Raw genomic sequence first — 16,960 nt, 5'->3', positions numbered from 1 at the left:
AAACAATGCATTACATCAGCTGGAGCAGCTGAGGAACTAACCCTGCATCACTTTGGGATTAATATATCAAAGCATTCCTGCTGCCGCGGTGCCGGTGTCCTCACCCCACTGACAGCCCGGAGACACGGGAGTGAGGAATCACATGGCCTTGATACAAGCTTCCCTGTGTTTTTCCTGCTCCATGCTGTGTGGCCTCATCCACTCCCACCCCAAATGTTGCAGCATTAAGCTGAGCCACATTTTCCAATCAGGCCCTCCAGATTTTCTTGAACTCCAGTTGTTTTGGACTGGAGTGAAACAGAGCCACAACACATGGCCTAAAAACAACCAGTTGTTTGCAAAAGACCAAGTGCTTGCACTCATTAGTCATAGTGTTCTGTAAAATGCCATGTGAACATGCTTTTGGAAGAGCTTTTGGGAAACCACATCACAGTTAAAACTCCCTCAGCTGGAGCAGAAGAAGGGAAGGAGGTGCCGTTTATTGTCCCCATGAAAATCTATCCAGATTCATCCAAGGCACAAATCAAAGGCAAACCATCACTCTTCTCAAGCACAGAAAGCTGTGCTCTGCTTCAAAACCATCTTTCATTCTTGTCAGGGAAGAGGTATTTTCCGCTCACCTACTCTACAGCAAAGTGAGAAATCACCAGGCCTGCTCTCAGAGAATTGTTCCAACCACTTGACATCAGACTGAAGAGCACCTGTGGGACGTCTTGTGGTTCTGCTTTGTGCTCTGAAGCCACCTGTGCATCCCTACCCCACCTCCTGCACCTCTCCAGTGGCCCACCCACACAAAACTGCAGCAAACCAGCTGTGGCAGCTAACAATTTCTGGCTTACCTAGAGCCATGCTGGTGCTAAAGGATTTCACATTCCAGCTGGGATAATCACCAGCAGGGCAGGAAGGCAGGTCATTATAGTTTCCTGAAATAAAGGACTTTGCCTAAACTGGGAAGTGAAAGATGATACTGGTAACAAAACATTAGAGGAAACGGAGACAAAACATCTGAGATGATACAGTGTGATAGAGCTGGTACATCTGATTTTAAATCATAACATCTTTTTCTGGCATCCATAGCATTCCTGGTTTTCCATGCAGAGTGACTGATGAATGGCATATGGGGCTGACTCACCTGCCCAGCATGGTCTCCCTGCCCTCTGCCTTGCTGGGAATCCCTACCCAGTTCATCCATCCCAGCCCTGCAGCAGGTACTGTGCTCTGCCATTTTCCTGTGAGCTGTTCCTCAGTATTAATTATTACGGCACTAAAACCCATCTGATCCTTCCCAGTAGGAATGTGAAGGAATCAGCTCCTCTGTTCTCCAAAACAGTCAGGCAAGCGTTGTCAAAGTCTCCAGTGTTTAGTTCTCCCTCCCACTGTAGCAACAATTAGAAGGATAATTTTTCCCCCTCCAAACACTTCCCCCCACAGGAGTGACTCGCCGCAGAACCCTTTTGTTTCAGCCATGTATAAATGTATACATTTACTGTAAAAACAGTAAATAAATAAATCAATAGGTAGATAAAGCACAGAATACACCAAACTGGCAGAAAGCAAAATATTTTTCATCTAGAAACTACCAATTTCCACAGCCAGCTGAACAACTTGTCAAGGATCATGCTGGAAAAAGACACCAGAGACAGGAGTAGCATGGCCTCTGCCACCAAGTCTCTGCTTTTCCTTCCTCTTGCCTTCTGCCTTTCCTATCTGTGCTTTCTCTAAGGACAGCTACTCAATATATTGCAGGGTTTCCAGCCTTAAGCCATGGATGTCTGGGCACTGTTAGGAAGAGGCACCTCCCCAGGGGCTGACAGGCACCGCCTTTGTTGCTCAACTTCAGTTTCTGCAGAGGTTTTCATCCTCTCTGACCGTAGAGCTGTGGTGGCAGAGGGGAGAGGCAGGAAAGACACTTCTTTTGGGGAAGTTACGAGGTTAAGTTTCTGAAACATCCGGAGCGCATTAATGGTTCAACTCAACTAATTAAAAAATCCCAAAATAATTTTTAATACCTTTTTCAATTATACAAGGAGTTGCTCGAGGTAACAACAGATAATGGTGTCCTACCCACCCAAGGCATCTCTGTTTCTTCCAAGTTTATTGGCAACAGATGACTCATTTCACCTCTGCCCAAGATGACTGCTTTACAACTCTTCCAGCAGCATCTGGCCTTAAACGAGGTTACTCAGGCTCAAACGGATGAAATAATTTCTATTCTTGTGCCTGTACAGACCATGCCTGCAACACCCAGTGCCTGAGACTGAAAACCAACTGAAAACCGGCCAAACATTTAGACGTGACCTGAAAAGGCAAAACTGTGCTGTGGCCACAGGCCTGGCTGTCATGGAGAGGCAAAACCTGTCATAAAAAATGCCCTGCGAAGTTTTCTGGGCTAGGCATCCCCAAAGCTGGGTGGGGACTTCAGGGAAACTGAGCTCATATTCACACCCACATGAGCTTTTCAAGTCTGTGCTAGACAGCATTGCTTAAATATTTCTCTTTCCATGTATAGGCAAACCATTTTCAGTTGCATTTGATACAACTGCCTCGTAATCACAGAGAGATGAAGTGCTTCTAGGGGAGATTATTGAGCAACTTCTGGCTGTTTGGGAGCTCCTCACTAGCCCTTTGCTTGGAAAGGTAGCACCTACAGCCATTTTTAGCCTGGTTTCCTAAGGGAACATGTGTGATCACTCTGCCAGTCCCACACCAAAAGCAGAAGCCAGCTGGCCAGCTGCCACCAAGTTTTCCTCAGAGGTCAAGGTCCGTCCCAAAAGTGATGTCTCCCCCTTGGCAAAAAAGCAGCACTGGAGCTCAGGGTAGACACCAGACCCCGCACGTGGAAGAGAGTGCTTAAATGCTTTAATCGTGTAAAATGGTGCCAAAGCTGCACCTCGTTAGATAACAATGTCTCTTGTTTCACAGAACCATTTCCTCCCTTTCCATGGCCCTCGGGAGCCGGCTTTCCCTTTGAAGTCGGGTGCCCAGCCTAGAGCAGAAGGTCTCTGCATGGCAGCTCTCCTGGCAAGGTGGGCTGGACTCGTGGAGGGGGATCCTCCTGGCTGAGGTCCGCTGAGAAAAAGAGAACATGAAGTTTAAGATAAGCAAACTGTTCAATGCAGACATCTTTACTCCAGCAAGCCACATACCCTTACTTTTCACCCAAGCTGCATTTTACTTATTAGACATATGGTAAGAACCTCATCACATACCTCAAGGATATTTATTGTGACCTGTCAAGTGTAATTTCAGAGGTGAAAGCAATCTCACCTGTCTCTTCAAGCGCTGATGCTGTAGGAAAGCCTTTCTTGTGGTTCACACTTGTATTCTTTTTGTAATTTAATGCCACCAGACTTCAAATGTTTATTGTAGTCAGTAGTTATTTTCTCTCCTCAGTCTTTAACACATGCTAATGTTCACCATCACTTCTCATCTGGGAGCTATTAATATTAAGCTTGTTTAATGTTTCCAGGCCAATCTCTGGAGTGTTTTAGCAACGTTAATAATTAATACAGGAAGACGAGCATTTTAGAGGCCTGAAGCAGTTCAGGGCAGGCTCACAGTTTTGAGCCACAGTGTAAATGATCTGTTCACCATTGCAACTCCACCAACCCTTAAAATATGTCTTTTTATCACTGTAACAGTGAGGACCTCAATCTTTTCTTGTTTTTCATTAGCAAAGGCACAACCCTTGCTCCTCTCAAAATAAAATTATCTTTTAGTGTTCCATGGCAGTGATGCTTGCCTGTATGATCACCAGTGGAATATCCTGGCTTTTCATTACTTCATCACACACAGAAAAGGAGAAACAGCAAAGACCACGATACTTCAAGCATTTCCATTCTGTGATGTAACTCCTTAGCCATGTTTTGTATGAAAACCAGCATGCAAACAAGGGATGGCACATTTAACAGCACGGGTATGGCAAGCAGTTTTGAGAACTGTCATTTGTTGTGACCTCTGGATGGATTGATTCTTTTGAAATTATTTTGCTAACCATGGTTTCAGGTGTTTGTTCTTGAAAAAATAAGAAATGAGAATGGATACAAACTGACCCATCAGGAACAATTTCATAGTATTCAGGGACCTCAGAGGACCAAAAATGCTGAAGATGAGCATAATTTGAGAGCAATACAAAGTTTAAGCATCATTTCAACAGTGATAGTGATCAGACCTCCTGAGCTGGGCTGCCTGCACAGGGCACACCAGGGTCCACATGGAATCCATGTGGATGAGCCCAAGGGGAGGGGGAGAAACAAGTCAGGTGGAGAAAAAAGAACTCTTCCCACAGGCAGCCAGTAAACAAGTGGAAAACCTGAGGTTTCAGTCTCTGTTTTCAGGTCAGGGTTGTGCCTTTTTTGCCAGACCCTGATGCCTTTCCCACACAACCTTCTTCCTTAAGCAAGGGAGGATTTACAGTGCCCATACTGATGCTTCCTCAGAGCAGTCACAGTCAGGGAGTATCAAGTGCTACACAGCCACTGAAAAAGATCCCTCCAGGAGTTTCTAAACTGCCCCACAAAGTTCCCTGTGCTTGTGCCTCCTGTAACCCAGAGAAAGGAGGAAGGAGAAGCATTCTGCTCAAAGTCACTCAGCAGTCAGAGCCAGAAGTACAAGATCATTGGAATTACTCGTGTGTGCTTAGCCTAGAAGTTTTATTTTGACCTCCTCTGGAATACTTGTGCACCACTGACAAGTCAGCCTTTCCTTCATAGCTAACAATCAAATAAAAAGGCTGAGGTGGAGCAGTGGGGAAAGGTCTACAAGGTGTGTTTGAGACCCATTCCCCAAATTCTCATGACATAATTACATCAGGAGACCATAAAATAAAATGCAGTCCCTAAACCTCGGAAAAACAACCCATGCCCAGTTTTTACCAGTAAAATTTATTTCAGGTGAGGAACATTTCACTGCACAAGCACAGCGAGGTGCGTCCCTAGGTTTGTTCAGGATGCTCCAGGTGCTTTACCCATCCAGTATCAAGGCAGCCAGTCTCCATTTGCAAACCACTCACCAGGGAAGGAGGTCTGATCCTCAGCATCCCGCATCTTGTTCCTCACAAGAAGCAGGCCAGCAGACAGAGATACGTGGGGAAAAGCACTTGCAGGATAAGCACTGCAATCGTGCTTATCAGAGATGTTCACATTCCAGTTGTTTGGAGAACAAAGATCAAGAGAATCTTGGCTGTCCATCCACACTTCTGGCAGGAGACCTCAGTCCATCTCTCATGGGCTGGTGTCTGTTTGGCTGCCCAGTTCAGAAATGAGACTCGCTGTGTTAAATGGTAGATGAGCTGTGCCCTCTAGTGGGGTCTGGCTCACCAGGAGTTGCAGAAGAGCCTTCCAGGAGAGGCTGTCCCAGCCCACACAAGGGACACACTTCCCTGGGCTCTGGAGGCCTCCAGGGCATTTACACCAGCCAGGCCATGGCACCTCATCCCCACCATCTTTTCTGAAAGCCCTTCACAAAGGCCTCTGAGATGTGACATCTGCTCGGGCAGAGGAGACTGGTATGAAAATAACAGTGCAGAACAAACTGGGAATGAAGTTTCTCTTAGCAGTGACAAAGCCATCCTTTCATAAGGCTTCAAAGCCTCCCAGCCTTTTTTTTTTTTTTTCTACTAAAAATTAGATGCTTAGTTTAAGTGCATGAAGCTACCAGAACCTGTAGGTCCAAAATAACAGGTAAAATCATTGCTGTGGGCAAGGATTCCTGCTGCAGCAACCCCAGCCCAAGGTATCCACACTCAGCCCTTCCAAAACCCTGAAACATGTTCCTACCCCTTGCTGTGCCAGTGCAACTGTGCACAGGGTCACAGAGACTCAGACTGAAGGACTGAATAAGCCAAAACCCCAGGAAAAAAAAAAAAGAGAAGGCTTTAAGTCAGCTCCTTTGGGAAACAAGTTATAAGAAAGGGGTGCGAGCACATGAAACTGCTTCTGGGCTGGAAAAAGTGTATATATTCACAGGGTTGTTAGGAACTGTGTTCAAAGGGTCCCCAAATCCAGCTCTAACCTCTGCAGAGCTGATGGAAAAAACTTGGAGAAAGTCTAAACTGTACATGGCTTTTCATCATTGAAATGGGAACTAATTGAACTGCAGCGCTTAGGTCTTGGAAGTCACAAGACACATTTTTCGTTTCAAAACCAGGATGATATTGTTTTTAAGCTTTCTTGTAGGATTTCTGCTTTTACCCTGTTCCCTATAACCATTAGTACTACATTTTGCTAAGTCTGTTTCAATTCCAGATATCTTACTTGAAGGAAAGACACTGACTATGACAAGAGGAGTGACAGAAACACAGAATCCTCATCATTCAGATGTTTAATTATCCTACCTTCCCATTCCTACTCCAGACACGTTATCCCAATGCAATTTCTCTCTCAAGATATTAAACAAGAGCAGCCTTCTCCAACACACTGAGCCCCAGCTGCCTGGGGTAACCAGCTATTACCTTAATTAACAGGCAGTAAATTGCTCAGGTTTTGCTCACTTTGTACCTCCCAAACTCAGGAGCTGCCGTTTTGCAGCTGAAGCATTTTGCCAGACACGTGGGTATGTTTTCTCCCACGAAACAAATCCCAAGGCTGGGATATCTGAGCCTGTAGCTGGCACCAGACCAAAGCCAGGTCTAACATTCACCAGCAGAAATTGCCATGTTATAAAATCCCAGAGAGGACACATCCCGTATACGCCATGACTCCGGCCACACCCAGCCCTCCCTAATCCTCAAACCTTGGGGGTTCCCAGGGGGTTTTACCCCCACTTCCTTGGTAGCTGGGCTGCTCTTGGATCCCAAGACATGGGGAAAGACCAACCCACCCATTCATCCGTCTGTCTGTCCGCCCATGCATCCACCCACCCACCGCCGAACCGCAGCGTGGGAAGTGGGGAGGGAAGGACGGAGGGAGGGATGCAGGGGTGCTGGGGGCACGGCCACGGTGACAACAGCCCCGCTCCGTCTTGCCCGGCTGCCAGACCTTAGAGCTGGTGTCAGGTCTAAGGTTCACTGAGCTCGGGCAGCCTCTCTCACCTTTGACACCGCTCCCGGAGCCGGTGCTTTCGCTTTTAGCTGCTCCTGGCACGGAGAGGCTGGAACACACGGATGGGGCCGTCATCCCGCCACCCCTGACACACGGACTGGGACCCTGGCAGGACAGCAAGGCTTCGGGAAGGTAAAGGCATCCCCCGCTCAGGAATTCCCCGCCGGGCAGGCCCCAGCCCCGACCCGCCCTCTCCAAGGTGCCTTTCCCAGGCAGGCTCCGCAAACGCGCTCATCCTCGGGGAGCAGCCTCACATCCAGGGCACGGAGCGTGCACGAAGGGTGGCACGGTCCTCAGTGACTCCCTGCTCAAGAGAAGAGGTTTTAGGAAGCCTCTGCCCTACCCCAATCCTCCGCAGAGCTCTCGGTCTCTCCCACAGCCCAGGGCGGTTTGGTTTATTGCTGCCTTACTTCCCTGTGTGGTTAATGATCCTTATTCCCTTCCCCTTCGCTTCGAGGGGAGCTGCTTGTTCTGAGAAACCATCACCGTGTAAATCTAGTATTTACACATTATGTCTTTGCAGTTGGGATTTTTGTATCCCCTGGTAACCCTGGCTTAAGTGAACTTTCTGAGTGGCCGCTCTTCTATTTAAGCCAGAGTTTAAGCAGGTAGGAGGGGGTTCCTGAAAGCAGAGGAGAGCTTTGAGCTGAATGCTAGAAGTTAACTGGGGAGGTAGGTGCATGACAACGATCTTGAGGGGAGGGAGGGGGAGGGAAGTTAAGTATCTAAATCTGAAAGAATCTGAAATATTATGTCCAAACCCTGCAGGGTTAAATACTGCAGACTTACACAGTTAAGAGTTGAAGTCCTGTAATTTTTCTGAGGTGCTTAGTAATTTTTGTTCTGGTTCACTCTTGCACCCCTGAAGATACTCAGCAAATGGCTTTAATGGTATTAGGACCCAGAAAAGCTCAGACACCAGTTAGACATCATTACACTTAACATTAATTTCCCAGGATGCTAAATAGGGTTTTAAATAACACTTCTCAGTGACTCCATCCCCAAAGGTATGCAGGACTTTTCTTTTATTACTACTTCTCTTTGGAAATAAAAGGCTTATTCCCAGCAATAAATACACCAGGATTCCTGGTTAAAGATACTGAGCACAATTTCCTGGGTGCAGCAATGTTTAATCCTCCGTTAGGAAGTGAGAAACAATTGGTGTTGTGGCTGTTTGGGAACTCACCCTCAAGACAAGAGCAGGATCAAGCAAGCCTGCCCCTAATATCTGCTGCTAGACACAGCTGCCACAAAATATTAAGCTGTACCTGGAGACTAAATCAACCAGCAGGGTTTTTACAGCTGATTGAAGATAAATTGGTTTATTTTCACTGACTACACTGGAGCTGAGCAGGTTGAGCTTTCCCTGCCCCTCAGTGTGGCCTCTTGGCACAAGGAGAGGACGTTCACCACCTCAGCTGTTGCCCAGGCTGGTCTCCAAATTAATGACAGGAGATATCTGGATGCTTTTCCCACCGTCCTTTATCCAGCAGGTGCAGGGTTTTACTCTGTACTCTCCTTTTCCAACAAAAAAAGAGGACAAAGCCCCCACCATTTCCTCTTAAATCCTGTTTTCCATTGAATTAGTAGAAAGCCACTCATTTTGCTTCCTTGCCATCCTCCTGAGCTGGGAAGGGAGACTCCCCCTGTGCCTCTTAAAATGGGGGAAAAACATTGTTTATGTGAGCTTTGGCAAAACTCATTGCATTGTAAATCTCAGATGAATTTTGTTCCAGCATCAACCCATCTTTCTAAGGTTGAACAGAGAGCAGCAGAGGGAAATGGTGAGAAACTGTGTTTAATATAGACAACCTCAGGTAGTTTTCAAGCAGCTTCCTGTTTCCTTAGAGAGTTTTATGGCTTATCAGTGACAATAATTGCCCAGAACGGATGGCAGTCTTGTTTCCAGCCTACAGAGAGGCACATGTATGCAATCAATACCCTAAGGAGCACATTTATGCTGTGACACCAGGCTTATCTTTTTCCTGCTTGAAAAATATGACTAACTAGCTGTTCTGCACAAACTGTGATCCTGCTCTTCATCACAGGGCGACATGAGCTGGGGGAGATGATGTTACCTGTGGTTTTTAAAGGGGATTAAAGCCCTTCTCACCCGGCAGAAAAACTACTTGGATCTAAAGACACAGACCTGGGTTCAGCCGAGGAACGCTCCTAATGACAGCCTTAATGAAGAATTAAAGGTCTGGAGCCTGCCAGATTGCAGAGGGAGGACGGGCAAAATAAAGGAGACACGTGGGATGAGCAGCTCACAGGAACAAGGGCCTTTTGTCAGGGAAGGGAACTGCAGAGAGCAGGGAGCTCCACTGCTGGTGCTGCTGAAGGTGTCTTTGTGAAAGTACTTCTTGCTCTCCAGCCAAATTCCTGAGGCCCAGGTAGAAGTGGCACCAATCCTTCATTGTAAGTCTTGCAGATCCCTCCTCTCTGCCTCACCAGGGCTTTCTTCCACGTGGAGAGAACCCCTCCACTCCAGCAGAGCTCACCCTGGCATCCTGCTCAGTCCAACACCCCGTGAACTTCCCTCTCTCCTTTATTACTGTCCACATGAGCCGGGTGTTTTTGGAGGAGGAGGAACCAGGGCAAAGCAAGGCGAAGCGTTCTTTGCTGCCCTGCACCGGCAGCTCCCACCAACAGCGGGGCAGTGGCACCTCCTTGGCTCAGGGCCGGGAGGAGGGGACACACGTGTCACCCGGGAGGGCTCCCAGCCACGGGGCACAGCCAAGGCTCTGCAGCAGCTCTCCTCGAGTCAGGTTTGAGGCGCTCTCTGTTACTGGGTCTGTGCTTCCCTGCCATCCCTGGGCACAGTGGCACGGTGCAGTCACCTCCGGGGTGACACGGGGGTGGCACTCCAGGGGCTTGGTTTGTCTGGGGGTCTTTACCCAGGGTGGCTTTTGCCACCTGCTTTGTGTGCTGCCTCTCACTCCTGAGGTTCTCCTGATGTAACTTCTCAAACCAGGATAAATGTGGGACATCTGCCGAAGCTCTTCACCAGGACTGGCAGAGGAGGTGTCCTGGAGAGCAAGGCACAGCCAGAAGGAATTTCCCTCTGCCAGGAAATTCCTCCAGCTCCTCCTGTTAAAGGAGATGCACCAATCTCCTCGCCTGCATCCAAGGAGGCTTCTGGCATCAAGTTTCTTCTTAAACATCTCCACCTCCTGGTCGTAACTAACAGTGGCAGACGCTTTGATGCATTAAATTCGCAACTTACGACATTAATGATTTTGATTTTATTCCAGCCTGTTTTGGAGTTAAGCCCCACCTGCCCAGCTGCCAGTCAGGAGCTGCTGCGGGAGGCTCGGCTGAGCCTGGGATCACTTGCAGATGTCCACTGAACAGAGCTGTTTTCCTTGCAGGACATGGCACAGACACGGGGCACCTCCGCAGAGGGGCCTCGTCCCTCCTACATGTACAAGGTGGTCCTGCTGGGCAGCATGTCCGTGGGCAAGTCAAGCCTGGCCTACAGATTCGTGAGAAACGACTTCAGGGATCTGCTGCCAACCGTGGGATGTGAGTGAGTGGCCCCAGCAGCTCCATGGCTCTGGACAAGAGACCAGGCCTGATGCACTTCCCTGCAGCGGGGTGGGATGCAGGAGAGCTGCCTGGTCCACCTTGCAGTAGCACAGACCTGCTTTGGAACGTAGTCCAGGTTTGCCCAAAAGCCAGAACCTCCCCCTTCACCTCTCTGCAGTCCATTTCCTCAGCACCAGGCCACAAGCAAAGCCACATCCACGCCACACAAATCCAGCTTCGTGCTGCTTTTGAGAGGCAGGTGAGCAGCCAAATGAGTAAACTGTGCAGCCCATCTGCTCTTTGCAAGCTGTGCTGCCTTCCCAGCCAGGAGGGTCTCTTAGAATGGTTTGCATTGAAGATCATCTAGTTTCAATTCCCCCTGCCTAGGCCCCACAGCATCTAGACATTATATATATTCATTTTACGTGATGCACCTGGGTTTTGCTTTAAGAAGGCATAGCAGGCACAGAGGCTGTGATCCCACCTGCAACTGAAGAGCCAGCTGGTGAGCAGAGCAAAGTGAAACTTCTCCTCTTGTCCCTCTGCCTTGTCCCTGCTGGTCCACAAGCAGGAGCACCCTGAAGGAAAGGATGGAGGCTCCCCTCCGGTGGGAGCCCTTTCCGTGGATATTCCCATTGACAGCTCTGAGCCACCAGCGAGGCAGAGCCATCTCTCTGTCTGGGGGCTATTCTGCAAAGCTCAGTTATCCAACATCAAACCTGGTGTCATCCACACAGATCTGCTGCCAGGAAGGGCCCTGTCAGCCCAGTGCCAGTGATCCCAAGAAGTTCCCTGTGGATTCTGTGCATTAGAGCATCATTAATGACCTTCGGGATGGGTTTGGCCCCAGGGCAGGGGGTCTGAGCTCCCTGCTCTTGCTCCAAGTGAACACACACCCTGCATCTTGCCTGCAGGCTCCTTCTTCATACAGACACTCGACTTGGATGAGGCCACTGTAAAGTTTGAGATCTGGGACACAGCGGGCCAGGAGAAGTACCAGAGTGTCTGTCACCTGTACTACCGGGATGCCCACGCTGCCCTCCTCGTTTATGACATTGCTAACAAGGTAAGGCCCTGGCAGGACCATGCCACCACCCAGAGGTGATTTCTGTAGCCGTGAATCCCATCCAAGAGTGATTTATCCCTGGATGTGTTTGAGGGCTGGTGACCTGTTTCCCTGAGAGGGGCAATCAAGACCTCCCCACCCTCTTTGGTTGGTGCCACCCAGTCAGCTGAGACAAAGGGGTTAAATCAAAACCAGATCACTAGGGGGTTTTGTCTCTGTCTCTCCAGAAAACACTCAGCAGAGCAAAGCTGTGGCTGGAGGAGCTGGAGAAGAGATTCCTTCCCAATGAGATCGTGATTGCTCTGGTGGGCAACAAGACAGACCTGGATGCTGAGCGAGAGGTCAGCACTGAGGTGAGTGTCCAGGGTTCCCTCATCACCCCTCACAGAAAGCACTGGGATACATCCAAGGAGGATTTCCAAGGAAAGCCAAGAGTTTAAGAGGTTTTCAGACACCTCCAAAGTCCTCATACAATTGCTGATGCACTGTGAAATCCACTGTAAAACTGAACCAGCAGCCCCAGGGGGGCAGGGGAATAACTCTGCTTGTTTCTGCTTAGGAGGGGGAAGAGTTTGCAAGGACAAAAGGCCTCCTGTTCATGGAGACATCTGCAAAATCCAACCATCAAGTCAATGATGTCTTCATGGCTGTAGGTGAGTTATGGGATGGCTCTGGGTGAGAGCAGAGGCGGGTGAACCAGGGTCCCAAGCCCCTCAAAAGCTCAGCCCCTTCATTGCTCCTACTGGTCACTGAGATGTTCCTCCCAGCCAGTCCAGCCTGTGCCACCCCTTAAGGCAGAAGGATGGACAGATCCATCCCAAGATATTCCAGTGTCAGAGAGGGCTTCCAGCCCTTCTCCAGAGCCACAATTTTATTTTGTGTTGGTATCCAGTCTAGCTGCAATGGTGTCCCCAGTTTAGCTGTTCAGGAACTGCAGGATGGTCCCCTGGGGTGGGACACGGGGTGGCCATTGCATCCCAACCACTGGCAGGAGAGAAGAGCCCTTCTGTGCCTTGTGTTTCCTCCTAGTCCAAGAGCTCCTGAGGAGGGAAAAAGAGAAGGCATCCAAGCCATCCCCACATGGGAGGTCGACCGTGGACCTGAGGGCGAGCGGGGCGAGGACGAGGTGCTGCTGGAGCTGAGGAGGTGATGCTGAGGGACAGTGACAAAGCAGGGGGGGCTCAGAACTGCAGGGACCTCAGCCTGACCTCCCTCCCTCTCAGAGCCAGTTCAGAGCCCATCCTGGGTACACGGCGCCTCTGCAACCCTTCAGCACCATCTTCAGACGGAAGATAAAGCACAGGGGTTTTCTCCCACCAATCTTCCATTTCCAAAGAAAAGCACAACCTGCCAGGAACACTGCCAACAACCCTGACTGGTGACATCCCCCCACCCCAAGCTGTCACCTCCTCCATCTCTCTTCCCATGTGAAAAGGGAGAGTTTAATTTCCTGTAGCAAAGATCCCGATGGTTTTAGATCCAGGCTGCAAATAAAGACAATATTGCCCTAAAGGTGTGTTGTTTTGTTTGTTTTTTTTCCCCTGTCCTGCATGTCAGCCTGTAGGGAGCCACAGGAAGCTGGCAGGGACCAGAGCCAGCACTCTCCTCACCCCATGCACCCCATTACAGGGAGCCACAGCCCATCCTTGGGTGCAATCACTGAGCCAGAAAGGGGCCAAAGCCAACGTGTGGTGTCACAGTGCCCTGTGCCTTGCTGGCCTCCCCTTTGCACAACCATCCGTCAGCTGTGGGAAATCACCTTGGCTGGAAGAGGAGAAGAAACCACCTGTGCTCTCTGCAGAGGCAGCACCACTCACCCTGTCTGCAGGGCAGGGATCTCTGAGATTTTGGGGCATGGCAGTGAGGTGGGCAGAGCATCCCATTCTCCCCGAGAGTTTCTGAGCCCAGCTCCACAGAAATGGGGTGGCTGTTTCTGACCCCAGCTCGTGGAAATGAAGGTGTTGGGGGCACCCCAGGGGGCTGGCACCTGGGAAAGGGGTCCATCTGAGCTGATTTTTAGGGTGTTTCTTGGGGTGTGAGGGGATAACCCTGGGAGGGAAGTGCTGTCACGCTGCACACACTGCCAGGGCAAGCAGAAAACCACAGCGACCATGCAGATTTGGGGGTCACCCCGCAACGTGGCCACGCTGCATTTTGGAACAGAGAGGCTGGCACACAGGGGTGAGAGGAGAAGGGTTTTTATTGTCAGCTGCGGTTCAGGGGCTCAGCTCCTGCCGGGGAGGGTGGGGGTGTGGGTGGGGGGCGGCGCAGCCCGGCTGCCCGGGCCCGCCGGGGTGAGTGCCCCCGCCCAGGGCCTGTCGCCGCCCGAAGCGCCCCACCGGCCGGATCCCGCGGCCCGTGTACCACGAGGGGTCGATGTCCGGGCCTGCCAGGGAAGAGCCGAGACTCCGTCAGGGGGCTGGAGGACGTGGAAGGGGACGGGGCATTGCGCCCACCAGGGAGGGGATGGCGAACACCGGGGGAGCGGGGAAGGGAGATGAGGAGGATAAAAGCTGTTGCAAAGGATGTGTCAAAGCAGACCTGTGCTCCTGCACACTGGCAGCAGCTCCTCACCCCCCAAGTGCAGCTGAGCCTGGGCATGCAGAGGGGGCTGGAGGCAGGGGGGTGGCTGGGGAGGGTCCCTTACTCCTGTTCTCCGTACTCCTGATCTCCATGGAGCGCTCGAGGAGGCGGCCGTGGGTGGCGGGCAGGGTGAGGCAGACGAGCAGCAGCCACAGCAGGCAGGCGACCCCCAGCTTCATCCCCAGCACCTTCAGGCCACAGTGACTTGGCTGTGGAGTCTCCTGAGTCCTGCTGAAGACTCTGATGTGACTGCAGAAGAGAAAGGATTTGGGATTTGGGATGTATGTCACAGCATCCCTGGGCCAGCAGCAAAGGGGCTGGGGACAGCATCAGAAAACACCCAGGGGTTTTGCTGGGGCTGACACCTCTAGGGAAAATATTACCTCCAAACATGAGCTGCACAAACCTTATGGTCATTAAAATAGGTTTTGGTCCTAGCCTGGTGCCTTAGGTCAGGCCTGATCCTCTCTGGGACTCCCAGGAAACCTGTGGTACCCCACAGCCCAGGGGATGGGGAGCATCACCGAAATGCAGGGCTGGCTGCACCAAGCAGAGGCTGCAGAGCCACAAACAGGGGTGGGAGGGAGGGAGGGAGGGAGGGATGGATGGATGGATGGATGGATGGATGGATGGATGGACGGATGACGGATGGATGGATGGATGGATGGATGAATGGATGAATGGATGGATGAATGGATGGATGAATGGATGGATGGGTGGAGGGATGGATGGATGGATGGATCATGACCACCTCTGCACCCTTGGCACCCACCCCTGGCCACAGCTGCTGAAATGACAACCCGGGAACACCCTGTGCCCCACTTCACGGCACTGAGGTGCTGAGCAGGGCTGTGCAGGGTGAGTGATGGGCTTGATCTCTGCAGCCCCCGAAACAGAGGGGGAGCACAGCAAGAGACCCAAGCGGGAGAGCTGCGGGAGGCGGGACACGGCGGGGCTGCGGCGGCAGCTCCATTTCCAGCCACTTTCGCCACGGAAAAGTTCGCAGCACGCTGAGCAGGAGACAGACCGGGCTCCCGGGAGCTCAGGCTTGCTGCGGTCACCAACTTTTGGAACCCGCCCCCACCCTCCAGCCGGCTGGACAGACGCGAGGACAGACAGACAGAGGCCAAGCAGCGCTCGGGAATTACCCAGCAACAAGAGCATCACGCGAGGCGGAGAAAAGCGTCGCTCCCGCCCGCGGGGCTGCACTCACCGGGGCGAGGCGAGCGGAGGTGCGCGGTGCCGTCCCGCTGAGCCCGGTGCCGTCCCGCTGAGCCCGGTGGCGCCTGTGTGAACAGGAGCCCCTCCGCTCGCTGCTTTTATGGCCGCGTTCGTGCTGATGTCACAGGCGAGCCCCGGCGGGGACCGAGCCGGGGCATCTCCCCTCCCCGCCGTCCCCTCCCATCAAATCAGCACCGGGATTTTCATGACTCAGAAGGGACCAGCATTTCATTTCAGGCTGGCTGACGGAGATGGTTTGGGGATATGTTAATCGCCGTCCTCGACGCAGGGTTATTTCGGACCAGGGGAAGTTCTCTGCTCCTTCACCCACTCTGCCGGGGTCGGGGTGCGCTGCTGCCCTGAACGCTGGAGGGAGCGGGGTGACTCCACCGAAGGATTTACGCCGGTCCCACCGCCCCTTCCCCTGTCTGTCTGTCTGTCTGTCTGTCTGTCCCCCATATGGGGCTGGCTTTGCCCTGGGGCAGAGCTCCACCCCATGCAGCTCCCAGCCCCAGTGCCTGAGCACAGCCAAGGCTGGGGAGAGGTGACAGCAGCAGCGCGGGACACGGGGGGATCGCCACAGATGTGCAGTAAAGGCAGGGAAAGAGCTGAGGAGAACCTGCCCCAGCCTGGGCTTCAGCCAGGGAAATCCACACCCACCCTGGGCTCAGCAGGCCTCTCTATACCCCAGGGTTGCTAATATTTAATACAGATTTAAAGCAAGCCCTGCATGCTGTGGGCTCGTGTTTCTTGTGGCTTCAGCTGCCAGACTGGGTTCAGGGTTTCCGTGCAAGTTGGAGCAGTGCATTTATTTCAGGATCAGCCCCTCCTCAGCACCAGCCTGTGCATCCCCTTTGCCCACCCAGCCTCATCCCTGGCCACCACTGACCTGCAGTCACCACAGCTGTGGCTCTGTGGCCAGTGTCTGACTGGTCATGTGGCCATCCTGGCCTGCACCATCTGCCCCCACTTGGCCTCAGTGCTGCTGAGGCTGCTCCACCTGGCCAGTTTTAAAGCAAGGAGTACACAAAATGGTTAAAGAAATGGATGGACATGGAGCTGCTGGAGCAAGTCCAGAAGGAGGCCAAGCAAGTCCAGAAGAGGTCATGGAGATGCTCTGAGGGCTGGAGCCCCTCTGCTCTAGAGCCCAACTGGGACAACTGGGAGTGTTAACCTGGAGAAGAGAAAGCTCTGGGAAGAACTTAGAGCCCCTTCCTGTGCCTAAAGGGGCTCCAGGAGAGCTGGAGAGGGACTTTGAACAAGGGCCCTGAGTGCCAGGACAAGGGAGAATGGGTTCCCACTGCCAGAGACCAGGGTTAGATGGGATATTGGGAAGGAATTCTTCAACGTGAGGGTGGTGAGGCCCTGGCACAGATTGCCCAGAAAATTGTGGCTGTCCCATGCCTGAAGTGTTCAAGGCCAGTCTGCACAGAGCTTGGAACAACCTGGGCTAGGGGAAGGTGTCCCTGGCCTTGGCAGGGGGTGCAAGGAGAGGGGCTTCGAGGTCTCTTCCAAGCCCAGC

At 51.8% G+C, this 16,960-nt stretch overlaps 2 protein-coding genes across 2 annotated transcripts; one reads left to right on the top strand and one right to left on the bottom strand.

The window, feature by feature from the left end:
• Positions 1–10,414: 10,414 nt before the first annotated feature.
• RAB17 (RAB17, member RAS oncogene family) lies at positions 10,415–13,124 on the top strand. Its single transcript, XM_063399793.1, has 5 exons — positions 10,415–10,565; positions 11,483–11,634; positions 11,862–11,987; positions 12,194–12,287; positions 12,664–13,124. The coding sequence occupies exons 1-5, from the start codon at positions 10,415–10,417 to the stop codon at positions 12,774–12,776; spliced, it is 636 nt and encodes a 211-aa protein (XP_063255863.1). The 3' UTR covers positions 12,777–13,124.
• Positions 13,125–13,816: 692 nt separating this feature from the next.
• PRLH (prolactin releasing hormone) lies at positions 13,817–15,513 on the bottom strand. The gene is made up of 3 exons (XM_063399843.1): positions 15,431–15,513; positions 14,282–14,466; positions 13,817–14,020 (listed from the first exon to the last, which is right to left on the bottom strand). The coding sequence occupies exons 2-3, from the start codon at positions 14,394–14,396 to the stop codon at positions 13,851–13,853; spliced, it is 285 nt and encodes a 94-aa protein (XP_063255913.1). The 5' UTR covers positions 14,397–14,466; positions 15,431–15,513; the 3' UTR covers positions 13,817–13,850.
• Between the last annotated feature and the right edge of the window lie 1,447 nt (positions 15,514–16,960).

The sequence above is a fragment of the Prinia subflava genome, chromosome 6 (assembly GCF_021018805.1).
Source record: "Prinia subflava isolate CZ2003 ecotype Zambia chromosome 6, Cam_Psub_1.2, whole genome shotgun sequence".
Classification (NCBI taxonomy): domain Eukaryota; kingdom Metazoa; phylum Chordata; class Aves; order Passeriformes; family Cisticolidae; genus Prinia; species Prinia subflava.
The sequence above is the reverse complement of the archived record's forward strand: the minus strand, read 5'-3'. Positions and strand labels throughout refer to the sequence as shown.

Bases quoted from the DNA above. Each gene is read 5' to 3' on its own strand.
- RAB17 (XM_063399793.1), top strand. From the start codon at position 10,415: ATGGCACAGACACGGGGCACCTCCGCAGAGGGGCCTCGTCCCTCCTAC. The intron at 10,566-11,482 runs GTGAGTGAGTGG...TCTTGCCTGCAG, and splicing joins TCTGCTGCCAACCGTGGGAT to GCTCCTTCTTCATACAGACA. The intron at 11,988-12,193 runs GTGAGTGTCCAG...GTTTCTGCTTAG, and splicing joins AGCGAGAGGTCAGCACTGAG to GAGGGGGAAGAGTTTGCAAG.
- PRLH (XM_063399843.1), bottom strand. From the start codon at position 14,396: ATGAAGCTGGGGGTCGCCTGCCTGCTGTGGCTGCTGCTCGTCTGCCTC. The intron at 14,021-14,281 runs GTAAGGGACCCT...CTTCCCTGGCAG, and splicing joins CAGGAGTACGGAGAACAGGA to GCCCGGACATCGACCCCTCG.